The sequence below is a fragment of the Chaetodon auriga genome, chromosome 2, assembly GCF_051107435.1.
Source record: "Chaetodon auriga isolate fChaAug3 chromosome 2, fChaAug3.hap1, whole genome shotgun sequence".
In the NCBI taxonomy this organism is placed as follows: domain Eukaryota; kingdom Metazoa; phylum Chordata; class Actinopteri; order Chaetodontiformes; family Chaetodontidae; genus Chaetodon; species Chaetodon auriga.
In genome coordinates, this window is record NC_135075.1 from 25,912,104 (window position 1) to 25,940,083 (window position 27,980).

Genomic DNA, 27,980 nt, shown 5'->3' on the forward strand with positions numbered 1-27,980 from the left:
TTTGTTTGTAACACTTTGTAATCACAGATCATTGCATATATAGTGGGTTTTAACATTCTGCTCATTTCCTGCAGACGCACTGATAAAATCACTGTTTAATATTTATTAATTTATTTACTCAGAAATAACAGCTAACGTTCAGATTGTTCAGACAGACGTTCAGCAATCAACAAAATAACACTTGTATACAAATGGCTTGTGTTTATGTTCAGGAAAAGTGCTGATTTTACTGTCTAGTAACAATCTTTTATTTACACAATATAAATATGTGAGTTAAATCTGCAGGTGGTCAGTAATTTCCTTTGGTGGCGGATGAATCCAACGGTAAAACAGATCCCTGATTATTGCTTCCATCACCCCAGTTGTGTTCCTATACACAGGGATGTTGGGTAATGTAGTACTACTGATTGGCTCCATAGAAATTAGACTAAATATGACTTCAATCATCCGTAGAATTAATCAGTTCAGGATCAGACACCTCTGACAGTCTTTGAGAACAAGGCGATGAAGACTCCCCATAGGTTTCTTCATCCGTTGATAATGAGGGTGGAGATTTGCTGTGGCAGCGAGTAGACGATGAGGGCGAGGAAGAGCGTGAGGATGGCCAGGATGACCAGAGTGATGATGAACTTCTTAAACTTCTTCCAGATGAGGAAAATAAAGGTCTTCATTGGGTTGACGAACCAGGTGAAGCTGGTGGTGGGACGACTAAAGGGAGGAGACAGTTTACACCTGTTTACACCTGAACTGAGTCTTATTTAAAAAGGTGAAATTTCACAGCAGAATCAGTTAATTCCAATGGAATTGCTGCAATCAGTGGATTCAGTATCAGGGTGCTGAAACTCCACTCACATGGATTTAACTGAACATTGACAGAAGAATTCATATTGCTGACCAATAGCAAGTCTTGATAGTGCTGACCTTTGAGGGAGAGCCAAAGAGTCCAAAATGGGAAAAGCTATCATAACTTTTTAGCTATGTTTCAGCAACTCGATTTACGTAACCTACTTTGTCGGAATATAAACTTCTCCACAACAAAGCAATGGTTTGTAACAGCTAGTAAGCTCAGTCACGAAACAAGACAAGAAAACAGAGAGAAGCTTGAAGAGTTACTGGCTCATTAGCATGCTAGCTTGGCAGCTACAGTTGTTTATCAGCAGGTACAGTAGTCACTACATCACGAAGAATCCCATATTTCTTGAAGGCGTGTGGGTGAATTTCACTGTGCCACTCTCTCGTTGGGCCAGGCCTTAAAAGAATAGGTTCACGATTTCTCATTTCTCATGTCTGACTTATAGCAACAGTCAGGTGTCATATGAGCATTTTTGCTTTGGGTCGTCCTTCTTTCTGTTCACACTGGGTATTAAAAGAGCTCCTCATAATACGCTTCAAATGTAAACTGGGGTACAAAATCCACAGTCTTTGTTCTGTGTAAAAGTAAAGTCAAATGTTGTGTTTATTGAGGTTAATATGCAGCTTCAGTAGTCTGAGTTAGACAAATCAAGTCATTAGGTATCTGCCAGTGGTCTTTGTTTTACCGTCCCTCCAGCATGGAAGCATTATTCAGGGAAATGCATAGAGGGAATTTCACATAAAAGACTGGAACTGTGGAAGATGTACTCCTTACCTGAACAACTCAGACCGTTGAAGCCTCATTTTAACCTCAGATAAACTTGTGAGTGTATTTTTGCACACAGAATGAGGACTGTAGATTTTAACATTGAAAGCACAAAAGATCAGGAATGTTTTAAGTCCAATGTCAATAAGAGGAATGATTACAGGAAGTAAAACTTCATATGGGCATCTGACTATTGTTTTACGATTTACCTCAAAAATTGTGAACCCTATCCTTTAACTGTGTGTGTGTGTGTGTGTGTGTGTGTGTGTGTGTGTGTGTGTGTGAGGGTATGACTAGTGCTACTTTTGGAGACTCATTTTATACTCAAGACAAGTTTATTGGGAACAGCTGGTGCCATTTGGGATAAAAACTCATGTCCAAAATAGGCAAGCAGCTGATTTTGGGTCAGTGGTTGAGATGAGGGTTAGGGTAATGTGACAGTAATGCAAAAGTTTAGTCTGGAAATGAATGTCAGTCTATGTAATTTCCCTAACAGTAAGTGTGTGTGTGTGTGTGTGTGTGTGTGTGTGTGTGTGTGTGTGTGTGTCATACTCTGGTTTGTCCAGGGGTTCCGGCTCCTTGCGGGCCCGCCCCACAGGGTTGGCCTCTGCCTGCTCTAATGTCACCAGCTGAAGCTCCGCCTCCACCTTTCCCTTCAAACAGAGTTTAAATTAGAACTAATATTAACATTAATTATGTAAATTCTCCAGAGAAGCTGTTATTCAAATATTGACCAACATTAACAAATAAAGGCCAGTCTCTTATAAAGGCTGGTTATCATCAAGGGTTGTGCGATTGCCTGCACTGAACGTTTCACAATAATAATGTTCACACTCACTGATTATTTCCAGTTGCCTCTACTTGGCTTTTTTTCAAAGACATCAACACTGTAAATCAGAAAAAAAAAAAAATCTGCCTAATTTCAAACATCACGTCTCTAATTTCTTCTACTAATACCACCCAAACTCAAACACAGAAACAAGAGGGGTCAACCAAGATACAAATAATAGAGATGATTGAACCAGAGTGTAGTTTTTTGCAGCCTGAGTAACAATATATTACAGCCAGTGCAGTAAATGTGGTTTGGATTTGCCTTCATTTTGTAGGTACTATAAAATGATGAACTTCGATTGAATAATACTTGTATGGTAAAACAGACTGCTGCCAATACAGTATGTAGTTACTGTGTCTTGCCTGCAACATTAGTATTAGTGTTAGGTGTGTGTCTTTTTTTTTTTTTTTGTACCATTAGCAGGAAAGTGTTGCCAGTGCTGTCGGTGTACTGGATGTCCTCTGGTTTCATCTTGGCCCTCTTGTCGTTCTTCTTCTTCTTCTTCCTCCCCTTCTTCTTGGCCCGCTTCTTCTCCTTCTCCTCCTTCTCAAAGTCCTCGGCTGTCTTTAAGCGGGTCAGTGGCCACCAGCCCTTCACCTTCTTGGCACGAAAGATGGAGACTCGAGGACTGGCCCAGTCCTTCGCCATCTCAATCGTACACTTCCTGGATGACTTTGCTGGTCGCACCATGTCGCTGAGATGTAACTCTATACAGCCTGAAGGAGGAAGAGGATTTTTATTTTTAAAGGAAATACGGTTAATAAATTAGAGATAAATACTACATTATTGTCCTGTCCGTTTGTGTCTCACCCAGGAAGTCGTTGGCAGAGATGCGGTCGTAATCCCAGACCTGCAGCGTCAGAACAGCCGGCTGCCGAAACTCTGACTCCTCCAGAGAGAAAAAGGACTCCTTCTTCTTATACACCACCTCTTTCTACAAGGCCAGAGGAGAAGATTTATTTCCACCAACAGCTAAACTAACAGTGTAAAATTCAGTTTGCGTGTCCAAGTGGCTGCAGTGTTCATTACAGACACAATATGAACCAGCAACTGATGATTTATCTATCCTGAAAACATGAGATGAGATCCAATATGAGATAAGTTTATCAATCCAAATCACCCTGGTCAGGCTGTTGATGAATGAAGCATCCTCTGGGGAACAGGAATAGGATGAAGACATTCACTGTAAATTGTGATAAAATACTGATATACGTTGTGTACAATGGAAATGTGATCCTGACGGATGAAGTAACTAACCAATTAACTGATTAGCTGAAAGACAGAACACTGATTGATGTTAAATTTGACATTTATGTTAACTGATTAATCATTCTTCAGTCAAAAGCTCCAACCAGTCTTTGATTTCAGCTTCTCTGATGTGAGGATTTGCTGCTTCTTTCTGTTTTATGTCATTGTAAATGGAATATCTTTGAATTCTGGTAACACAGAACAAGACATCTGAATACATCCACTTGGATTCTGGGAAATAGCAACAAACATTTTTTAAAATAATGGCCACATAATCAAGACGGAAAATAATCATTAGCTGTAGTCCAAGAGGCACCACATCAAAGGTCAGGAGGTCGCTATTATCATCAGGATTCATTAAGGGATCGGGGGTAATGTGGACCAACAGCAGGTCCAGGTGTCACCAGGTGTGTGTGTGTGTGTGTGTGTGTGTGTGTGTGTCCATGTATGTGTACCTCAGTAGGAAGGTAGTCAAAGCGGAACACAAATCTCCAATTGAAGTTTCCTTCTCCAGTCAGAGACCTGAAATGGACGTCAGTCTCCTGTTTGTCTCCTTCCAGCCCCTTTATCCAGCTGCACAGAGAACAGAACTGAATAAAACAGAGTCCTCAGAGACCAGAAATGCCTAATTAGGTCACCAAGCCCTGCAAACCATCGTTACTGTTGCTTCACCTGTCAACGTTTCCATTCTTGCAAGACACATATTCAGTCTACACTGATAACAGATGATTAACCATGAAAATTCATAGTGATCTTTTAAACAATCATTCCTTTATTTACTTACTACTGTAAATTACTTACTTACTGTACACTTTATTTTATTTTTGCCATTGTGTATATTTTGGATTGGTGGATTGGACTGGTATATTCACGCTCTTTTGTACTTTGTGCTTTGTTTCCCTCAGAATGAATAAAGTTTTGTTCTTTTTTATCTTAATTACAAAGAAGCCTGTAAACAGATGTGTGTGTGTGCGCGCACATATGTGTGTGTGTGTGTGCGTGCGTGCTTGGGGATCTAACCCTTTAACGTAGATGTCAGAGGACGGTTCACCGGTAAATGGGTTGATATCATCCAGATATACGTCGTCAGTGTTCCAGATGGTCACACGCAGCTCGTACCTGTTATTATGGACGACAACAAAGGTTATTTATTGTAACTCCTGCTTCTGTTCTTCTGCACAGACCTCCACAGTGTGTCAACCTACTGTTCAGGTTGTCTGGGTTTGATGTCAACAGGGGGCGGAGCTGGGATATCAGTAGGGAACATGTCCACCCACATATGAAGGTAACCCTGGAACACACACACACACACACACACACACACACACACACACACACACACACACACTCCTGATGATGGAGTAATGCCAGCAGCAGCATGTTGTCACTCTTGTTGTTGTGATTGTTTGTACTGTAGTTATTTTTTGTATTGTGGTTACCTGTGGCAGGCCAGGATTTTCCTGGTTCACCAGTGAGCGGATCTCCACGTGCTCTGGGACCAGAGGAAGAGCTGCAGGGAGGAACTCGTTCATCTCCCCCCAGCGCTGCAGCACACTCAGGGCTGCGTGCTCCTCCATCTCTGCCTCCTCCTCTGGAGACCGCTGGTTCTTCTTCAGCAGAGCTGATAACAACAACACTGCTGTCAGAGCTGTTACCACTGTTGTTACTAAAAATCTTGTTAGAGCTGGTACAGCTGGTAGAGCTGCAGGTGGCTGCAGTATGACAGGAGCAACAGTACTACTATTGTGTCAGTAGTACTAACAGAAATAGAGCCTAAGTAATGGTTGCGGTCTATAAGTAGAACAAGAAGTGGTAGCAATACTAGTAGTGGTGCATGATATTGTATGTTTATGTGACAACTATGGACTGATCACTTCCACTTTGTACATTATTTATAAGTGCACCTCAGAATATAACACCTCTTACTCTATCTGGCTCAGTGTAACTGTCTGTCCTACCTTCAGGTACTGCGTCAGGTGGGATCTTGAAGATTTTGTTGAGGACTTTGACCTCAGATGTTCTGTACTCTGGAGACAGTATGCCGTTCTTTTTGCAGAGCTCAGCCAAGATAGTCGATGGTTTCTTCGCATCGCGCCACACATTGTAACCATCACTGCAGAGAACGTCAGGAAGAGGTACAGGTAAACACTTATTTCCTACTGATGAAGTACATCAGTACTTCATCAGTACTTCATCGATATGTTACAGTTTTGGTACTAATATGTCCTACTACTGGTACTGTGTTGTCTCAGTTCGAGGTCCAGTGTGTCGTAGTTCTGGTTGTAACATGCTGTGGTTTTGGTACTAACACATTCTAGTACTGGTTCTAATGTGGAACAGGTCTGAGACAAATGTGATGTATTCATGGTACTAACATGTCATAGTACAGAGCCAAACTGCAGCAGGCTCTGTGGCGGCTGTAGAACCGGTTCTCCAGGTCAATCCGTGTCTCGCCGATGACATCATCAGCTCCCACAAGATCGTGGTCCATCACTTTGATAACCAGCTCTGTTTCCAGCGGGAAAGACACGGTGAATTCAAAAACCCTGAAAAACAGTGTCAGAAATACTGTCAGACAGACAGGCGGACAGTGAGAGTGTTGGACAGGTACAGGTAGACAGACAGGTACTGACTCTCCGAAAATGGGGTTGAGCTGTTTCGGGATATAACGATCTTTGGTGTCCTGACTCTGTTGTCCAACTCGCACCACCAGATATGGGTCGGCTTTACCATTTGGGTCTGTGGGAGCCAGATTGGTGGCCTGCAGGACACAAACAGAGACAGAGGAACACAAACACTGTACCATACCAATACTGTTAACCCGTGACACAGCTTTGAGAGACAGACTGTGAATTTGGTTGTTTCTTATGTGAAAATGGTTACTGTTCATCCAACCCTCACATCACAGATGTCTGAGCATCCTTGAACGCCTTGAACGTAACAACAGTGTAAAGTTAGAAAATGTTGGACTGTTCAAGTGAGTTTGAGACAAAGACATTCTGGATAGATAGACAGGTACCTTAACGATATAGACTCGGACCAAGACTTTGATGGCTGAGTTTCTGGGGATTCCATTGGTGATTTGACACTTTGTCTCTTCTTTGTCTCCTGAATCAATCGGATAAACCAGGAAGGAGCCCTGTGGACGGAGAGGATGGAATAATGAACATTTCTCTGCAGAGTGACAGACAGACAAACAGACAGCTCTCCATCTACAATACCTTGTATTTTCCCATCAGCCTTTCCTCTTCATCCCCCTCATCATCCTCGCCACTTGCTCTGCCTTTATACAGCGGGAAGATCTGCAGCCAGTCTTGAAACTGGCGGAACTCTGACTCCAGATCACCTCCATACAGCTGAACACACGTAAAAACACAAACAAAGACATACCTTTATCTGTGTGTCAACATCATGATTCAGACTGTTAGGAAAATTATGTTCTGAACAAAGTGAAACTAAAAGTCATAGTGGGTCGACTTGGTTCCTCATCCGGGCCCTGGTCCCAATTACATTCTGTCTAATCAGGTCTAATAGGGTCCCATTGTATAGCTACTAGTCTCAGGTGTGTGTGTCATTATGTTCAATAACCAAGTGGATGAAAGAGGACTGTGTCTGTTCACCACCACTCTGTTCCCTAATTGTCCCTGGGTCCTCTTGGACCAGGTCTGTCAAGACACATTGTACCAGACTGTCGTGGTGAGAAGGAACTAATTTGGAAGCAACCAAATTGAGCTTCCTTATCAGGATTTCTAGGCTTAATTTTAGGGATAGGATGAGGAGCTCATACATCCTGCAATTCCAAAACCAAAGAGATTATCCCATTGAGATTGGATTAGCCTCTGGATCCTCAAGAGGGACATGGAGGATGAGGCTGGGGAGAGGAACAGCTGGACTACCTTAAATAGACAGGTGACACAAGCCTGGAAAATAGATGAAAATGGATGGATGGATGGATGGATGGATGGATGGATGGAGGGGTAGGAGACTTTCCACAGTCCACTTCAGGACTATGATATTCACTCTCCTTTTAGCTCTGCTTTGGTTGCCACCAGCTCCTGAGAAATACTACTTGGGTCTTTATCAGGTAGGTGTAATTTCTAACCTTGTCTGTGTGTCATTTGGTGCAGGGCAATAGTGTCCTGTCTGTCTCTCACTGGTGAAAAAATGCCCCAAAAATAATCCAAAACAAAAGTTTTCTCTTAGTTCCAACAACCAGAGACACTTTACATTACACAGCAGATTCAATGTTTGCACTGTTGACGTCAGTACTGCCTTGGCTGACGGACTGGACTGTCAGCTGTCAATCACAGTGACCTCACACCTTTAGTGTGGCAATCATTTTGCGTTTGGGAGGCTCAGTCTCCTCCTCCACGTCTTCCTCATCCTCCTCTTCGATGTTTGCCATAGTCAGATTCCCTCCATCTGAACAAAAAAGAAAACACCAACAAAAAGCTCTGAACATGTTTTTGGTTTCTCTCATTATGTTTTACTGCATGTCTCACAAGTCTTGAGGTGGAAACAGACAACTCCTCAAGTGTACTACTGTTGTGTACTTTTACTTTTGTATTTGTGTTCCTGGTTTAGGGCTTTTAGTTCCATTCATGTGAAATCTTAACACAGAATACAATGATATTTTAGACAACAGAGTGCTTCTAGCTCTATTCCAGTTTCAACATGACAATGCGCACAAAGCCAGATCCACAAAGAAATGGTTTTCCAGTTTGGTGTGAAAGAACTTGACCTGCCTGCACAAAGCCCTGACTTCAACTCTATCCAACACTTGGAACAGGAACGCTGAGTGTATCTCAGAATTTACCATCCAACATCAGTGTTGGACCTCACTGATGCTCTTAAGGCCAAAAGGGAGCAAATCCCTGCAGCCAGGTTTCAAAGTCTGGTGGAAAGCTTTCTTAGAAGAGTGCAGGCTGTTATACCATTGCAGCAGATTGATGTCTTTGGTTTTTGAATTACATGTTCAGCTATCACGCATGGCTGCAGTGATCCCATATATATCCACATACTCGGACACACAACATGGCAACATCTTTTTCATGGAACACTGATTCTGAAAAGCTGCCCTCAGACTGACATGTGAAGAAGGTAAATGATCTCCTTAGAGAAGTTCTGCAGAAAAAAAAACTGTAATGACTTTATCTGTAGAGAGACGTTGGGTTTTTGTCATTCTCTTCAATACAGTCACAGTTTTATCACAGCAGCATCAAGTGGACATTAGTGGAACTGCAGTTGAACACACTTCAGTGTTGCGCTCAGCTGCTGGTTGGAAACAGCGGTATTTGTTGTTGCTCGACTATAATTTAAATAATGAATAATTTTGTATACATAGACAAGTATGGCAAAATACACATTATCATGACTGACATAACAAAGTTAAAACTGTACCTGTCTCTGCTTGTTCCTCTATCTCCTCCTGCTCAGCAGCCTGCAGACAGTCAATACATCAGACATGATGCATAAAGACTGATTTATCAATTCATGTGGTTATCCTCTTATTTAAAGCTGAAATGTGTAACTTAACACATATTCGTTGTGAAGAAATTCCATTTTAACATGTAGTCTGTTGTTAATTGTCAATAATAATCGTCTTCAATAAAGTCTAGAAGGTAGACTTATTTATGTCCTTTATTTTCTTAATTTATTTGTGTCTTTTTTCTGCTAGTTTCTACAATCCCACATGAATGTGTTCCCTTATTAAAGGTGTTCTCCAGTGATTTAGCTTTGCACTTTCTTGGACTTGAGAGAGACAGACTCAAAAAGAGTCTCGGCAGCAGAGGCAGGTAAATCAGTGTCTCACCTTTCTCTCCAGCTCCTCCAGTGAAGCATAGTATTTGGACCACCAATCCAATTCCTCCTTCTCGGGGGGCTCCTCCTCTAGCTCCTCCCCCTTCGCCAGCAGCTTCTTCAGAGGACCCTGAGGGAGCAAAATGTAAACATCAGCTCGTTCTTTAATTTGTTATGGTTGAACTCTGGTTTGTCTGGACAGTTTTGGTTTTCTGTTTTTAACACACAGAAAAGAAAGAGGAGGAGTTTGATATACGCACTTTAACCAGCTTGATGGGGTTGATGGGAATCTTTGACTGCTTAACTGACAGGCTGCTGAGTCCGATATTCTTCACTGACGTCAGAGGGTTGACATTCGTCGTTTTCTGGCTCACTGGAGAGAGACAAAGAGAAACTGTCCATAAAAACTTCACAAGTCCCAGAGAGCATAACTGTGAGAAACATCCAATCTCAAAGTTTCAGACTCAGTTGTTAAGCAGGTAATGATGGGTAAATTTATGGATTAATCTTTGTAGAACTTATTAGAAGAATTCACAAATTTGAATCACTTCATAATAATAACTGACTAATTACTTGACCCCTCCCCCAGACAAAAATTGTCCAATCAAAGCACGGCAGCCATAATTAGGCACGGCAGGCCTGTAGAGCACAAGTCGCTAATGCTAGCATGCCTGTTTAATAAGCACACTATTGACAGAAATAAGTGAGCGTAATTTCAACACATGGTGGTTTGAACGCACTGCAACTTAAGAAAACATGTACCAAAAGACAAATCAAAAGCAAATTAAGAAAAAAAATTAGGGGGCACTAAAACGTGATGAACACTGTAGGAGAGAGTATTTATGCAACCACAGTCCAACCACTGCACTACTAGTGCTAATTAGCCATCCTGCAGTACAAGAACTTTGGGACCTAGCTTTAGCTTCAGTGCTTTTGCATCATTAGGCAATGATATTACCCATGCAGCAAGGTAGTGTATGGTTAAGACCCTTTTGCAGGTTTTAAACAAACCAGTGAAACATTTGTCCAACAAACCAATTCACAGGGCTAACATTTATTAGCTAGCTAGCTGCAGTGACAGTCAGTAGTCTAGCTTGAAATGAGAAGTTTCTCTACCGCTGCCAAAAATTGCCAACCAAAACTTACCAAGATTGGTAAATCTGCCACTGCATGCACTATGTGAAAGCTTGACAGGCAGACAGTAACTAAGGGGGGCAGTAAATGGTCAATTAAAACATTCAGGAAACATATCCATAGTACCTTTCTGAATGTTACAAAATGTATCAAAACAGATAACTCTAACCATTTGGTAGACAGTATTACTATGAATGCTACCTTTATTTCTTCTTTCATAGCTCTTACCCTTTGGATTTGGCTCTTCCTCTTCCTCCTCTCGCTCCCCCCCAAGCTCAGGTGGGGTATAATCCATGAGACTCTGGACCACATGGGTCCCGACAAGAGCGAACCGACCAAATGCCCGCTGCTCCACCACGAATAATGTCAGAGGAGGGTGGAGGTAGGTCTGCTCTGGCAGCTCCTGATAGGAAGAGGAAACACGAACAGAAAGGAGGATGTTAGCCATGTTTCTGGTCCGTATGCATGCAATGGATACACCAGGTATGGCCTCCAAATTCAGTGAAAGAAGGCTGCATTTCTTTAGGCCGGATCAGTCACAAGTAATGTCAGTAATCATCAAAAATGACAGAAACTGACCACATCAATGTAGCCGACCAACTCTGTGAAGTTAGGATGAGTCTTGAAGTTCTCGATCTCTTCAGAATCCAGCTGTTGTCCTGCACACTCAATCCTCACCAGGGGACGTGACACCTCAAACAGCTCCACCCGCTTCAGCTCCCGCAGACCCCAGAACAGCACCTAGACAGACACAAAAATGCGCAGGTAGCATCCTGTAGGACTCAGTTACTTCATAGATGCCCCAACACATCAGCAACAACAACAGCATGTGTGTGAGACCTCAATCCTGAAGGTCTTCAGAATAGGTCGGACTCCTTTTGGGATGATGTAACATCTCTGGTCCTCCAGGTAAGTCAGCTCCTGAGGGTCCACACTGCTGGGAAGACAGGGCTACAGGGGGTGTAATAATTTTGTAGTTAACTGTCTAGAATTAATTCTTACATAGTTTTTTGTGTTTTTGTTGGAGGAAAATTATGGTTCATTACAGCTCTTTTGGTGTCTTTGTCCATGTTTTCTATCAGTATCAAGTACTCTTGTGTCTAGCTTGTATAAGCTGCTATTAAGTTCTATCATCCACAAACATGGTATTTGTTTCGTCTGTCACACAGATGACACCACACTCTGCTTCACTTCTCACTGCCAGGCATTTTGGGTTACTCAATCTGAGTGTCAACTCCGAGGGAAAGAAAAGAAGAGCTGTGTCCTCAGCAGAAGTGGTAGGAGAAGCCTTGTGAGTGAATGACAGCACCACAAGTCCTTGTGTAAAGGGGGAAGAGGAGGAGACCTAGGATTGAACTGTTATCAGGCTGGCTCCTATCTATGTCACCTGGTAGGAACAATATTTCAGGTTGGTTCTGCCAGACTTGCTGTTGGTGATGTCACAGTACTCCCAGGTCTCAGCTTCAAACAATTGTTATTGGTAACAGAGATGATGGACAAAACTACTAGACCTGAGATGTAATAGACATTGATTAAGTGACTGATTGTCAGGTGTCACCTCTCCAAACCCAGAGTAGTCCAGCTCGATAAGCTCAAAGGCAGCCAACAGCTCACCAGCGGGGGCCCTCCCCAGGCTGATTTCATTGAACCGGAGGCGGGGCTTCTGGTACAACTGCTCCACTATTTTAAACTCCGGCTTGGCAAAGGCCCGACCCAGAGGTATCGGACTACCCTGCACACACACACACACACACACACACACACACACAGAGTGTTATGTCATCACTTCCTCAATATGTACAGAAAGAAGTAGAACGTGTAGGATGGTGAGAACATCAGTGTTACCATGGTGTTGTGGCTGTAGAAGTTGATGATGATGAGGGGTGGGTCTCGTTGGAGCTCCTCCCTCGTCCCCTCCAGCAGAACTCTGTCAAACAACAAAGTCTCACACCAGGCTGGAGAGAGAGTGTCAAACAACACCTGAACACACACACACACACACACACACACACACACACACACACACACACACACACACACACACACACACACACACACACAGTGCGTGTTAAAGGGGCACAAGTTTACAAATGAAGTTCAGTTAACTGGTCATGGTTGGCATTACTCAGCATGTGAAAACAGGTGTATGATATCTTTTGTGAGCAAGGAGACTACGAATCCACAACAGAAAGCCTGCATTCAAACTGGAGGTGGTGAGTTTGAAAGACATGGATGTTTGCCAGACAGGAAGGGTCTAAAGAAAGACACTATCATGTTGCATCATGGGAAATGTACAATCCAGTGATATTTGGAGCTTGGCACTAGCAATTAAAAGCCAGGATGTCTCGGATCCTGCCGCACATACCATTATTACGGAAGTTACAGACTGAATCATTGGAGACTTGATCAATTGTAATTTATACTACAGTCACAGAACATCCTTCTTTCTGATTGGAGGGCCTTGTATTCTTCTAAACAAACTAAATTTTACTGTAAAAGAGGCAAATCCTTGAATTGTGATGTGCTACTAAACCATGGCAACTTCAGCAAGCAACAACTGAAAGAGTGATTTGTTCTGTAGATTTCATGGAGCAGGTCAATGCATTTGAACTGTCAGAATTTGAAATCAGTGTGCTCATTGAATCAACAAGTATAACCAGTGGGTCAGTTGTACCTACCCTGGTAACCTGGCACTGTGTAGAGAAGAGGACTTTGGCAAAGGGATTTGATAGGCCATTATTTTCAGCAGCCATCAAGCTACGCCCCTGGTACAGGTGACATCGTAGCTGGAAGTATCTGCTATCTGCATTAAGAGAGCGAGAAAGCAAGAAAGGTCTGCCTTCACCTGACCAGAACAGACAGTTTGCTGCTGAGTCCAGGTAAAGCTTTGTGGTTAAGAGGTCCAAATAAAACTAGTCACAGGCCTTTCATTTTGAAGGACCAACTTTTCTCTAGCTGACTTACCCTGGCAGGACAGACTGTGAGGAATTCTCCTCCTCCCCAGGGGGACCGGCCTTCTCTGCTCCTCCTCCTTCTCCTCCTCTTCTTCATAAACTGGCAAAAACTCCTCTGGCAAGCCAGAGATGGCCTCTTTGCTGTACTTGGCCAGACCAAGCCACAGATACACCTCCAGCTTCGCAAAGATCTCACTTGTTGAACCTCCTGGAGACTGGAAAGTCAAACAGATAGAACCAAAAGTGTCATCCATGATTTAAAGACAGGACAGCAAACAGGGAGTGTAATCAATGATTTCAGAGACTGAAAAGGATGCATCACTTCTGTCATTGATGAGTGTAGAGATAGAACTGCAAACATCACTGATGATTTTAAAGGAAGAACAGCAAACATAATTGATGGTTTTAGAAACAGAACTGCAAGTTTCATTGATGATTTTAAAGACAGAATGGTAAGATTTTAGAGATAGAACAGCAAACATCATCAATGATTTTAGAGATAGAAGTGCAAACATCATCAATGGTTTTAGAGATAGAACAGCAAACATCAATGGTTTTATTGACAGAACTGATTGATGATCATTACTGATTTTAGAAACACAACAGCTAGGGCTACCAATGATTGTATATTGTACAGACAGATGTCAGTGTTAAAATGGTTACCTTCATGTAGAGGGTGGAGATTCTGCCACTGTCCTGCCCCCTCTGCTCCTCCACCAGAGAGAAGAGGATGGAGTAGACAGGAATCCTGACATAGGCCAATCGCTTGCTTCCACTCAGTAACCATAGAAACACATCTGGGATGGTAGTCTGAGGCTGGAGAGAGTGTGGGTGGGAGGAATGGAGGGGGTGGGGTGTCAGTCCTCAGACATACTGTATAAATTGCAACCCTTGACGTCTTTGTGGTGACCTAGAGGGACCACTCTACGCCCTCTGACCTCTTTTGCCAGCAGGCGGAGTCTCTTGAGAAGTTTCCTGATATCCATCAAACGTTCTTTGGTTGTCCGCCTGGTGACCCTCCGCCTGGCCCTCACTGTGTGTCTGGCCAGTAAGATCTGGAGACACAAATTTAGTCAGACAGAGAGACAGAGAGACAGACAGACAGACAGACAGGAAGACAGACTGACAGCAAGACAGTCAGGCATGTAGATAGTGACAGGCAGAAAGGCAAAGAGGTAGAATGAAAGCCAAGTGAGAACACACTCACCAATTTCTTCTTGATTAACTCCTTCCTGCGTCTGTCCAAGTTGTTGGGACGAGACTGAGACCCCCTGTCTGAGAAAGCACTAAACTGTCTGCAGAGAGGCAGACAGAGCAACAGACAGGGAAAAATCAAATCAAAGAAAATATATTCTTATCAAAATTTCAGAGGGAGGAAACTTACTTGCAGGATGCCACCAGCTCCAGTAGCACCTTCAACAAACGCTCCTTTGCGTTACTCCTAGGCCTCCTTAAGAGACTTTCCACCTCATCAAGACCAATCTCCTAAAAATAATGGGGAGCAGAGGAGAGGATGAACTGTGACCACAGTTCGAAAGAAATGTGTGATGCACATCATGGAAATTAAAGACCACTCGACTCTCACCAGTCTGTCAGCCATCTTGCTGAGCCAGTTAGCCTGATAGAGACGAAAACTGTGATCTTCAAACTGAGTCCAGACGAACAGACAAGGTTTCTGTTTCATAAAGGGGGGATGGAGAGGAATACACTGGAATGACCTGAGAGACAGATAGGTAGAGACACAGGCAGCCAAGCAGACAGACAGCAAATGGGCAGTGTTTGTGAGTTACTGTTGTGCCAGAAGTTATTCCTCTGAGATTGGCCTCATTATCATGGTAAACAGTAAATGTATTGCTTATATAGCACTTTTACTCAAAGCACTTTATAATCTGCCTCCACACTCACTTACTGAACGCAGCAAGCTACCATGCAAGACACTAGTCCAACTATCAGGAGAGTTAGTGTGTTGCTCAAGGACACTTCAGCATGTTAACATGCCAGGATTGAACTGCTGAAACTGTGAAAAGAAACTACTGGAAGACCCAATATACTTGCTGAGCAGCAGTGGAGTGGTTTATGTGTCCCTGGGAGTTGTGTTGATGTGGGCGATACCTCCTGGTAGGTAAGGCAGATTGGTGGCAGGCAGGAAGCCAGACTAAGTGCAATTCAAGAACATCTATGAATCAGGATCTTTAGGATAAAGTATCTGGACTACATAGATAGGGACCATTTGGCTGAGGACTCTACTGAGGTATTCTACTCCTTCATCCAGGGGAATTTGTATTGCATCCCGTGAGAGGTTAAGACATGGAAACTGAGTGGGTCATGTTCAAAGCTTCCATTACGGCGGCAGCTGCTCACACAGCAACAGTGAAGAAAGCTGTCAAGATGAGAAAGGGTAGACAGGTAATGGGAGGCTGGAAGGGCTGCAGCTTTAGTAGTCACAGAAGAGAAGGCATAACTATCTAACAACACAGGAAGGGGAGATAGGCCTTAGCATTCGGAGGGAAGAGGTTGAGTTGGAAGACCTGGAGGAATGGTTACCATGGCAAGGTGTCTCAAGGGCAGTATCTATCCAATCTGACCTGAAAAGGTTTTGGGATCATCAAGAGGTAGCTGGAAGATGAGGCTGGGGAGAAAGATGTCTGGCTCTTCCATCTGCCACTATGAAATTGGATGTGTAGTAGTTTTTGGTGTAGGTGCAGTGGTTATTTACCTGTCGTACTCTGTGGGCTGGGGTCTCATGGCAGCAGACACAGATCTGTTCTCAGGTTCGGGACTCAACACCTCCTCTCTGTCCATCTCATCCTCTGACTCCAGCAGACCCTGCACCTCCTCATTTAGATCCTCCCTGCTCCTCCTCAGCTCCTCTCTACTCTGGCTCTTCTTGGATCTCCCCACCTCAACTGCCTTCCCATAATTCCCTGCCAGGGAACAGATGCAGAACAGCTGATGAAGTTCAAGAGTTTGATGTTCAAAATAAAAGTCCACATCTGAACCCCAAATAGCCAAAATGGTCCAGTTCAGCAGTGGCCTCAATCAAGCATCAGGTGCTAACTCAGGCACACAGCAGGCCCAAATGCACTGACAGGACTTGATTTTTAATCATAGTTAGCCACAATCCACTACCCAAAGACTGAGCCAACCCCCAAGTGATGGCCATGTTTTGTAAAGAACCAGCTCACATTTGGTCCTGCAGTGTTTCTTTCTCACAATAGTCATAAGTTTGTCTTGCTATCAATTTACAAGATTTTTATTTTTAGGTCTAATCTCACTGATGTTGTGATTAAGCTTGAATTCCAAGTGCTCCCACCAATTTGCCATAAAAATCCTTATTATAAGTGCAAGCATGATACACAGCAAGAAAGGTCACACTTTCCTCTACTAACTCATTTGAAAGAGAAGGTGACTTTTATTTTGTGAATGGCTGATTGAAGGTCTGAATACCCTGTTAGACTTTATGCCAAGTGAGAAGCTGCAGCAGTTTCTACAAAGTTATCATACCAATGAGATCAAGCTCTGCACAATTATGAATGATGGGAAACAACATTTCAATTTGCTTTACTGGAAAATAGTATAACAGTCCTTCAACCATACAGATTAGAGCTGAAAAGAACAGTCTATGAATTGATTAGACACTCTACAGAAAATCTACACTTTTTTGATCATAAATTAATGCTTCACATAATTTTCAGAGAAAAAATGTCAGACATTCTTCAGTTCAAGCTTGTGGGGGTTTCCTGCTTTTCTTTGTCTTATGGAATAGTAAATATCTTTAACTTTTGCACTATTAGTTGGCCATTTGAAGATGTTACTTTAGGCTCTGGGAAATTGTGATGATCACTATTGTCTGACCTGATTAATTAATTTATTGAGAAAATAATCTGTAGATTAATCAAGAGTGAAAATAACTGCTTTAGGTGTTAGTAGTAGCCCCAGTGCAGATGTGTCTGTAAGGCAACAATTGTCCCATCCTGCACATAAAATAGACTGCTTACCTATGGAGAGTTCAAAGGTTATCGGTCTGGTTCCCACAGACGGGTCCAGCATAGTGACTTCAAACAGAGAAGCGAATAACAGAAACTCCTCCTTCTCTCCCAGGAAACCCTGAGAAGTAAAAACGAGACAAAACAAGTTATTCCTTCTAAAATATTAGATATCACAGGCACATCCAAGATGATGGTGATGATGTTGGTGGTGACAGCACTGACCTCAGGGAGTGGGTGGGTCTCCTCAACCTCTACAGTAATAGCCTCTGGTACCTCAACTCCTGCCTCTCCTGAGTCATCCACCAATCTGCTGGCAGGTGGAGATGCTATGGCAACAGCAAGTAGACAAATATCAAATAATGAATAAACTATAAATTCATGTAGAGGTCTCCAACCTAGAAGTCCCAAAAAAGGCCCATAGCTGCCCCATGTCAGTCTGAGATGTATGATCAGCACCAACTGTTCCTGATGACAGGATTTCTTCACATCTACATTTTTACTGTAGCATAGCATCATTTAATAGTTTCAGCATCCAACACTTACCTGTGCGACAAAGCGTTTGAAAACCAAAAGTGAAAACTCTTTAGACTGCAGTTTGAATAAACTCATTGAGAAATCCTACTTTATGTGTCATTTTTGCTGGAGCGAGGCCAGTTTCCCCACTGCTTCCAGTCTGTGTGCTAAACTAGGCTAAATATATCCTGAATCCGTCCCTATATTGAACACTGAGAGATTCAGAGATGAAACAGACATCCATATTTTTATCTGACTGTGGAGAAGATGGACAACAAGATGACTTCGCTGAATGTTGGAATGTACTGTCTGTTTGTCTCACTTTGAGAAGAATTTGTGCTTTCTGCTTTTTTAAAACTGGTTCTCCTTTCTGTTTCATCAACATTGTTATACGATGATAGAAAACAACGCTGTCCCCTTTAAAGGTGAGTTTGTCATTTCTCCTGCTTCTCATCAGTCGACTGACCTTCCCTCCTCTCCGTCATCTTGCTCTTCCTCCTCAGTCCTAGCTTCCCCAGTGCTCCTTTTGCCTTTGGGGACACAAAAAAGTCACATAAGAGTCAGTGAGGTCATATGAGATTTGACAAGGTGATTGGAGAATTGCAAAAGCTAAAAGCTAACAACATCTTCACACCAATTAAAGATGCAACAGGAAATAGCTACTGCTGTTAAAAGACCATTGTAGCATATACGGTGATGTTTTGACTGTTCATAAGGCTCAACTTTTATGAAAAACAGGAAATAGGAGGTACCTTCCCCAAGACAACTGAGCTTGTATCCGTGGTGGCAGTGGACAAGGAGTAAACCTCTACAGAGAGAGCAAGGAGGATTCGACCGCGGTAAAAGATTCCTTCACCCAGACCCTGGTTCAAAGCCTGGAGAAGAGAGATGATTAGTCAGTCTGGATCAGTTTTGTTTAGTCTGTTCTAATCCTGCATATATTTTAAGGTGGACTGAAAAGCGCACTACAGGGCAGGTTTACAACAAGTGCCCACCTAAAGCCTGGTTCTGCTCAAGGTCTCTGCCTGTTAAAAGGGAGTTTTCCGAGCCACTGTCGCCATGCTACAGTATCATAAAGTGTGAAGTCTAGATTTGCACTGTATGAAGAGTGCGCTGAGATAACCTCTGTTATGATTCGGTGTTCAGTAGCTCAGTGTAAAGACTGGCTAGCTTGGCTCTGTCCAAAAGTAAAAAAAAGAAAAAACACCTATTTGGCACCTTTAAATCTCACAAATTAACCAGTTATATCTTAGTTATTTAATTCGTACAAAAATGGAGGGTTAGTGGTTGTATGAGGGGTTATGTGCTGCGCTGTTCCTTGGCTGGATGCAGTGGTTTCCTGGAGTCTCCATTTGTCTGCTGATAACTGTAACAACAAACCTTTACTTTTAATTAGTGTGCTTTAAAGGTGTTGGCAGACAGATTTTGTTAAACTTTCTAGACAGCCAGGCTTGCTGTCTCCCCTGTTTCCAATCTTGGTGCAATGCTAAGCTAACCAGCTGCTGGCTGTAACCATGTTTTACCATACAGACTTGAGAACGGTATCGATCTTATCTTCTCATTTACCTCTCAGAAAAAAACAAATACGTTTATTTCCTAAAATGTCAAATTATTGAAATGTCAGGTTTGATTTGGATGTGTCTGGTTTACCTGGTGAATATCTCCAAGGGTGGAGTTCTGAGGAGAGCCATAAAGGTTAACCCAACATGGACCAAAGGTGGGGTTAAACCCTGCAGACAGTCAGATATTTTCTTATTACAACAGATTCTCAAATGAAAGCTGGTATTGAAATAACGGCACAAACAAGTAAAGACTGGTGTCTAGACATGTGCACACGTCATTTCTACAGCACCAATTCCAAAAATAGAGACCTGTCTCTAATATAGGCCTGTGTTAGAAAAAGACCTGGATCTCTCTGCAGGTGAAGTCAGTGGATTACCATTAAAGTAGAAAGAAGATGATTGTGTATTGTATCACTGAGCATGTGTAAGCCGTGGGTCATACCGTTCCTGGTGGGATCAGAAATCTGCTGCAGGTCCAGGAAGTGCGTTGCAAGGGCGATGTCTCCCATCTTGGCGTCATCAAGAATCTGGACTCGGATTCGTTGAGACAGAGGAGGAAACTGCTCAATGAAAGAAATCTCCTCGTTCCAAACTGGAGAGCTGGTGGTGCTGGCGACCGACGTCTCCCCCTGCACAGGCACACAGACACACACACAAACACAGTGCGATTAGAGAATTTCAAATTCAGTGACTCCTAGTTGTAGAATCTAAAGACAATTCACATTTTTCAATCAAAGTATTTTCAAGAACTATGGAACCAGAGGAACTGGTCTGGACCAGTCAGTGATGTCCAGCCCTGCAAGCTCTACCCCAAAAGTTTCTGACCCATAAGACAACCTGACTCCTCCAGAGTTGGACTTTTTTGGCACCTGGAACTAAATTTAGTCCGTGGTTCCTCCTGTTGAAATGTAGGTTAAGTTATTGAGTTCCTCAAAAGGTTCTTGGTGCTGCACCCTTCAGGAGAGTATAATGAAAAGTGTATTCACACGTCTGAGTACCTGTTGACCAGCGAAGGTCACCTGTACATAGGGATCAATGAAGACCACCCGGTCAGTGACCTTTGACATCTTGGCCATTAGCCCTGACCCCATGGTGGGCAGGCCCTCGGCCCTGTAGACCCGGACACGGAACCGAGCCCATGGACGCTCAGAAGTTATACCACGAGGAAGCAGCAGGTTCCTGCAAGAAAATCACAGCGTCAGTACTCAGTTGCATTGGCTTTTCATAAGGGGTGAGGTGTGTGGGGTGGCCCACACCTCATTTTCCTCAGGATGCCCACCATCTTAATCTGGCCAAACCAACTCAAGACAACCATCCCATCTGATTTTGGATTTCATCCCTTATTAAATGTCGTGTAGTTGTGTTTTAGTAAAATTTGATGTGATCACAGGAATGACGATGATTCATATGACAGTGCTTTACAGTGTTCACAGTGTTGTTACTGACTTTTCTATATCCCCTCTGGCTTCAGACGAGGTTGGTGGCAGACTGGGCATGTTCAGAGCGTCTCCCTTCATCAGCACATTGAGACTGGCCTTGACGTAACCCTTGACCCCTGACCTGGTGTCTGCTGGATCGGTGAGCGGAGCCCACTTCTGATAGAAGCGGTGGTCTACAGATGCAGAGGGGTCAGAGGTCAGTGAGTATTACAACATTTTGATCAGAATGCTGCAGTGTGAGCAGTACTGGTACCTGGCTGGTTGTACACAGTGGCGATGTCAATCTTAAAGGTACCTATGTGGGTCATGAGGAAGGCCAGGGCCCGCCTGTGGAACACCTGAGAGGAGGAGACATTAAAGGTGTTCACTTTGGCCATGGCCAGGTCTCTGACCGTGGTAACAGCAGTAGAAACAGAAGTAAAAAAACAACAACTAAAAACTAAACAGTGGAACTGACCGTTATCTCTATGACTTTATCAAAGAGGATCTGTGGATACTCCTGAAACTCAAACTGGAAATTCTGAAAGAGGAGAAGAGGTAAACAGCTGTATTGTCTTTTACACTGAATTCTGCTTCATTCTACTGCACTGTACTGTACAGTACTGTAATCTGCTGTACTCCTCTCTGCTGTACCTCATTGTAGAAAGGGCAGTTGGTGGATTTCTGTGTAGCTGTGTGTTTTTTCTGATTTCCCACTTTGATGAAAACTGCAGGGTTGATGTTCACTCCAACCAGCTTCTGAGCCTCCAGGATGTTCACATTCACCTGCACGCGTACACACACACACACACACACACACACACACACACACACACACACACACACACACACACACACTCCTAAGTGATGTAAACATTTCTTCTGAATGGCTGGGAGGTCTGTCTGCTAACTGGATCTGCCCTTGAGGTAAAAAAGCGAGAACTGAACGAACCCTCACCACCATGCACATATCAGTGGAACAGTGTCTGTGGACTGGCACACGGACTGAGTCATATCAGGCTGCTGGAAAAGAGATTCTGGCTGATCATCAAGCCTCAGATTCAAGAGAAGCAATGCTGATAATGTCCCAGTAGTGGAACTGTAGTCCAGCATCTTTACTCTTGCAAGAATACTGGAGGGTTCATAGGAGTTTGCCTGTGTTTTGTGGACTTGGAGAAGGTTTGACCAAGACCGTGTCCCTCTGGCTCTGTTGTGAGGATGCATCAGGAGCACAGTGTGATACAAGTGCTGCGACAAGCCATACTAAGTTTGTGTACTAAAATTTGACCACAGTGTTTTCAAACAACGCATTCTTTACTTTGTAAAAACCTACAAAAAATTGATTTCTCTTACAGCTACTGTATACTTGGTGTTTATAGGTATACTATGTAGGATTTTTCAAAAAAACCTCTGTTGAAGTGGAACTCTTGAAAGAAACTGGAAGCAGTTTAACCGGGAGAAGATGTATGTGAGTTGAAGTCTCAGCTATGTCTTACTGCAGATTCACTTTGTCTGATGTACGTTTTGCCAACATGTCCAATACTATTCATTGTGGATCATATGTAGATAATAACGGATCGCTACAAAGGCAAATTGAAACTTTATCTGACTCCAAAAGATCCTCAGGACGATTCAGAGTCTGGACCTTTTTTAGACTCTTGCGACGTTAACATGGACCCTGATAAACACTCAAGAGTGAACGGACGAATGAACCTACCTGGAAGCTCTGGATTCTGGGTGTCGCCGCAGCAACACTTCTGGACATCGGCCTGCAACGACTACACACACACACACACACACACACACACACACACCCACACACACACACACACACACACACACACACACACACACACACACACACATTGCTGACAGCAGATCAGTATTGCAGCACCCAGATAAGTTAACAGAAGGAGGTAACCAGACCTCAGCAGAGGAGTGAAGACGATGTTGGAAGTCTCTACGTCCATCTGGTCATCATCATAATCATCGTCGTCTTCGTTGTCATCCCCAGTCTGGACCAGGCTCCGCCCCAGACGCCGAGCCTCTTTATCCAGCTGACCCGGGCGAGTGACAGTCTGCTGACTGACAGGAGAGAAAGAGAGAGGGATAAACAGTTTCCCAAAATACTATGTGTGCTTGTTTTGATTTGATAGAAGGGTGGAGTTTAGAGGGGTGGAGTTTATGAAGCGCTTGACAAAAACGTGTTTGACTGGAGGTGGGGTCTGCCACTACGTGACCGTCTGCTGTGTCTGAGGGAGCACTGATGTTACAGCTTTATGTGAGATTTGATTGGCTGTGTCAAAATAGTCTCTAGATACATAGAGACAAAACAAGGGGGCACCACAATGACATCAGAAAATGTTAAATTAAAAAGATGTTATATCGATCAGAAAAATGTCGTCTTTTTTATTCCATGCATTCTTCTTCCTTGTTTTGAAAAAAGTGTCATCACATGACCAAAGCACATGACAAGAAGTGGATGTATATGAAGGAGAATCAAAGGTCTGATGATTGATGGGCCAGTACTTAAATATGTCTGATATTTTGCCCAACATCATCTTTTCATTGAGACTTCAGTATCAGTATCCTATGTTGCTCCGGTTAAGACAGTCAGTGTGTGAGTCATGGACATTCTCACCTTTCAGGGTCATTAAATCCGTCGTTCCTGATGACCAGACTCGATCTGAGGACGAAGGAAGAAGAGAAACAAAATGACACCACAAAAGAATTATTTGCTCTCCTCGGTCATTAGAGGTCGATCATTTTCTCTTTTCTCAGAGCTCGACAAACAGTTTTCTCCTGCTCCCAGTCTTTGAGTAAAGCTGGGCTAAATATGTCCTGAAGCCGCTTTCACAAAGACAGACGACAGTCTAGAAAAGGTGATGTGGATGTGATCTTACTCATCTTCGTCTTCGACTCCCAGGAAGTCGAGTCCCTCCCAGCCTCCTGCTGTTCCCTCAAGTGGATGATACTGAATATCCAACTCTATAAAGATCTACAGAGAGAGAGAGGGACAGTGAGATCTACCAACATCAGGGATCTTTTGTAAAACAGAGTGTGTGTGAGAGTGTGTGTGTGTGTGTGTGTCCGTACATCAGTCAGGCTGTAGTTGGCATCAGAGATCGGTTCCCGTAGCAACAGTCTCCCAGCAGTAACAACATGCTGAAGACTGACAACCAGCTTACCAAGCAGTCTACACACACACACACACACACACACACACACACACACATTCATTTTAAGTATGACTAATACAAAAACAATGTGTGTTTGTATGTGTATATTATGAGTGTGTGTGTGTGTGTGTGTGTGTGTGTGTGTGTGTGTGAGTGTGTTACCTGTTGGAGAAAAATTTACTGCAGTTGTAAACACTGATGGACAAAACTTCTTCTTTGATCACTTTGCCATAGTGAGGCCAGCGGAAATGCTGCGCACACACATGCGCACACACACACATGCGCGCACACACACACGCACACACACACACACACACACACACACACACACACACACACAAATAAAAAAAAACAAGTGAAAGCTCAAACTTCATAAATTAGTTTAGTGCTGAAGTGACACAATGATCTGCTTTAAAAGTTCAGCTCTGTCTGAGCTTTCAGCCACATCTCACAGCCTTCCTCAGCAAAGGGAGACGGCTCAAGGGTCATGACCTTAGAACACATGACAGCAGGTGGTCATACATGTTACATGTAACAAACATGGTCTCCGGTGTTGGAGGTGAGTGTCCTCCCTGGTCTTTTTCTCCTGGCTGCAATGTGAAATTTAACTGAGTTCAAAGTAAATAAACACACATTTGGATCAATTTGAGGTTAAGTGTCTCACTCAGTGATATTTCAGAGCCAGGGATCAACCCACCAACCCACCAACAAAGCTGCTGTGTTAATATTAATATCAGGCCCACTGCTGACTTCTGTTTACAGCGAAGAAAGACTGAAGCCAGAGCACGAAGGGTTGTGTCTGTCCTAACACGTTTTTCTATCATGCATCACCATGTGCTAAATTCAGGCACACACACACAGAAAAACACCTGGTCACACCTGAAGAACAAATGCGGCCTGACTCAGTGACTGAACAGAGAAATAGAACTAATATAACTCAGATACTCTGGATTCACTGCTGTGTTCACGTCACACTGAAGTTCCTGTAATTACATTATCTAACCGGTCGGTAGTGCGTGTGTCAACAGACATGTGGTGACGTAGTGAAGCGGGTGGAGGCTTCGTTTCAACAAATGAGACAAACAAGAGTCTTCTGATCATTGAATCGAATGTGTCGAATTTGTTTCTGATCACAAGGGTGAAATGTTTCATGCTGTCATGGCTCTAAACACTACAGTAACCCTGGGTCCGTGTGGCCGTTGCTGGAGACCTTCTATAAAGGTCAACCTGTACCTTCACCACATCAAGCTGACGTGAAGCCGGAACTTCTAGTTTCTGTTTCAGACGTAGGAAATCCTCAAAATCACAGTGAATATTTGCAGCATCCATCCAGCCCGACCACACAACCTTAGTCAACAGTTTGTTGTGTTGTTCACTTGGGATGGCTCATCCATTCAAGCTAGCATCATGGCTCTACAGACATTCAAGATCCCCAGAGGATGAATCCTACTGACTTTACCTGTGGCACCAGGAAGCAGCGGTTTTCTCTTACCCAGTGAAATATCAGCACCTACTGAATGGATTTGATTCACACATTCATGGCCCTTTCAGGATGACTGTGATGATCCCTCCACTTTTCATCTACCATAGTCTCACTCCATATTACTATATAGTGCACTATATTTACTGTCTGCCATGTTTTGAGTGTAAAGTGTAAACTTCATGTTTTGTACGGTGCCTAAAAAATCCTCACAATGAAACTGAAAAACAGTGTCAATGTCATGTTTCCCATAATGCAATGCATCACATTTTATGATGTGAACATTTCTAAAAAGTGTCTGGATTCTCAATATACTGCTCATTTTAGAGTCATCTACTGACTGTCTGTTATACAGGGAGTAACGAGTGAAGCATAACAGCTAACAGCTACATAAATGCTAATGCTAATCCCTGTGTTATGTAAAATGTTATTTTGAAGCATGGATTCTTTATTTTGGTTTGTTTTTCTCCAGGAGCCTCGCCGGACACAGCAGAATGAAACAGAATCATGTCAGCTGTAGGTGTGTGTGTGTGCTGAAGGAGTGGTTGTGTGTGAGTGTGAGTGTGTGTGTGTTCTGTAGGAGGGGTACAGCTTCCTATCAGCTCCATTAAAATAGTTTCAATCTGAAGCAGACAAACAACCGTAGCCACACACACACACACACACACACACACGTGTTTTCATCACTTGTGGGGACTTTACATACACTTACATTCATTCATTTATGTTTTATGTTATGGGACTTGCATTTTGTCCCCATAAGGAAGGTGAGTCCCCACAATGTATAAACACAGAAACACAGATTTACATTCATTTCCTGGAGACTCACCCTAACCGTAAGCACTACTTGTCTAACCCTAACCCTAACCTCACCCTGACCTTAACCCAAGTCTTCACCTGAATATTTAATTATTTGCATTATAGGGACCTGTATTTTGTGTCCACAAGCACAGCAAGTCCCCACAATGTGGCAATGTGTGACACGCACAAACACACACAGTAGGCAAATTTGATGACGGTCATGTGATCTGAAATCTCAGCAGCTCATCGTCCTGAAGTCCATTAGTAAAGTTCAGACTGACATCAGAAGGTCAGTGAACTCCTCAGAGCTGAACATGTGTAAAAACTGTATTTAATTTGTATTCATGGAGAGAAGGTGATGTTTTCTCCCATTCACTTCAACACAGTCTTATGACAGCACCGCCTAGTGGACATTACAGGAACTGACAACATCAACGCCCTGTTCTCTGTTCTGATTGGTCTGAATGTGTCTACAGTGGACGGATCACATATGTGACGCAGATTACTGACCTCGTTGAAGATGGCCAAGTTCTCACACTGCAGGACTCTGGTTTTATGGGTGAAACCTGGAGGACAGACAGACAGACAGGCAGGCAGACAGGCAGGCAGACAGACAGGCAGACAGACAGACAGTGTGTTTAATTCCACTTATTTTTTCCTTGCGTGGAAATGAAGTAAAATCAACAAAGATATGAGCTCAGAGCCGTGTGCTTGTATTTGTATGTCCTCTTTAACCAAACCTGTCTGAGCTCTGGTTAAACTTCACACGCGGGCCCTGTTCAAGGACAGGTTCACATTTTTTTAAAGTCTTCCTTCAAACGATATGAGCGCTGAAACAGTTTTTGCTTCCTGTAGTCATAACTCCTGTTCACGCTGCCATCAACACATCTCTGCCTGACATGCTTCCAGTGGAATCGACAGTCCTTATTCTGACTGTCGTTTCACTTGATTTTGAAACAGGAAAGACACTCGAAACCCTCTCATGTACAAGTTTTAGGAATTTTAAAGAACTTTCTGTTTTATGCTACTTTACACTTTCAGATTAAACAAAACATATGAAGAGCTGAAACAGCAATTCATTACCCAACAGGTTATACAACATTAAAAAGTATTCACTCATTCATGTATCAATAAAAGTAACAGAACACTTTGCTGCTAATGCTAGTGTAGTTTTAGTAGTTTTACTTAAGTATATTTTTGAAAGCAGAACTTTCCATAGAGCTGTTTTATATATATATATATAAAACGCAAGGATACAGGAAGGTTAGTGTTACTAACCTCTGAAGGTGAGTTCAACCTTTCTGTCCGATCGTCCCGGCAGGTTGGAGATCCTCTTCAGATTCACAGTGATGGACATGATGATCCTGATACCTGACACACCTGTTCACCTGTCTACATCCTGTCTCTCTGAACTCATCTGCTCTTTTCTGTCTTGTCTCTTCAGCAGTTGGAA

The 27,980-nt window shown here is 43.1% G+C and overlaps 1 protein-coding gene across 1 annotated transcript; it reads right to left on the bottom strand.

Annotated features, from left to right (window-relative positions):
• Positions 1 to 123: 123 nt before the first annotated feature.
• Positions 124 to 27,980, bottom strand: fer1l4 (fer-1 like family member 4). Its single transcript, XM_076743576.1, has 49 exons — positions 27,806 to 27,980; positions 27,038 to 27,093; positions 24,409 to 24,497; positions 24,164 to 24,263; positions 23,971 to 24,065; positions 23,709 to 23,753; positions 22,994 to 23,152; positions 22,785 to 22,845; positions 21,722 to 21,853; positions 21,546 to 21,608; positions 21,342 to 21,426; positions 21,096 to 21,261; positions 20,648 to 20,828; positions 20,092 to 20,278; positions 19,738 to 19,817; positions 18,840 to 18,962; positions 18,554 to 18,617; positions 17,797 to 17,900; positions 17,584 to 17,692; positions 16,302 to 16,509; positions 15,171 to 15,303; positions 14,970 to 15,070; positions 14,793 to 14,880; positions 14,524 to 14,640; positions 14,249 to 14,401; positions 13,596 to 13,800; positions 13,310 to 13,434; positions 12,477 to 12,611; positions 12,190 to 12,363; positions 11,472 to 11,582; positions 11,211 to 11,372; positions 10,860 to 11,034; positions 9,758 to 9,870; positions 9,511 to 9,627; positions 9,099 to 9,138; positions 8,020 to 8,120; positions 6,920 to 7,054; positions 6,718 to 6,837; positions 6,332 to 6,459; positions 6,074 to 6,244; positions 5,657 to 5,811; positions 5,138 to 5,319; positions 4,904 to 4,989; positions 4,719 to 4,817; positions 4,154 to 4,271; positions 3,261 to 3,384; positions 2,865 to 3,166; positions 2,171 to 2,271; positions 124 to 708 (listed from the first exon to the last, which is right to left on the bottom strand). The coding sequence occupies exons 1-49, from the start codon at positions 27,882 to 27,884 to the stop codon at positions 528 to 530; spliced, it is 6,138 nt and encodes a 2,045-aa protein (XP_076599691.1). The 5' UTR covers positions 27,885 to 27,980; the 3' UTR covers positions 124 to 527.

Coding starts and splice junctions, on each gene's coding strand:
- fer1l4 (XM_076743576.1), bottom strand. CDS start 27,884: ATGTCCATCACTGTGAATCTGAAGAGGATCTCCAACCTGCCGGGACGA. Junction 21,262..21,341: donor CACTGTGTACAACCAGCCAG/GTACCAGTACTG, acceptor CTGCATCTGTAG/ACCACCGCTTCTATCAGAAG. Junction 14,402..14,523: donor TCCGCCTGCTGGCAAAAGAG/GTCAGAGGGCGT, acceptor CACTCTCTCCAG/CCTCAGACTACCATCCCAGA.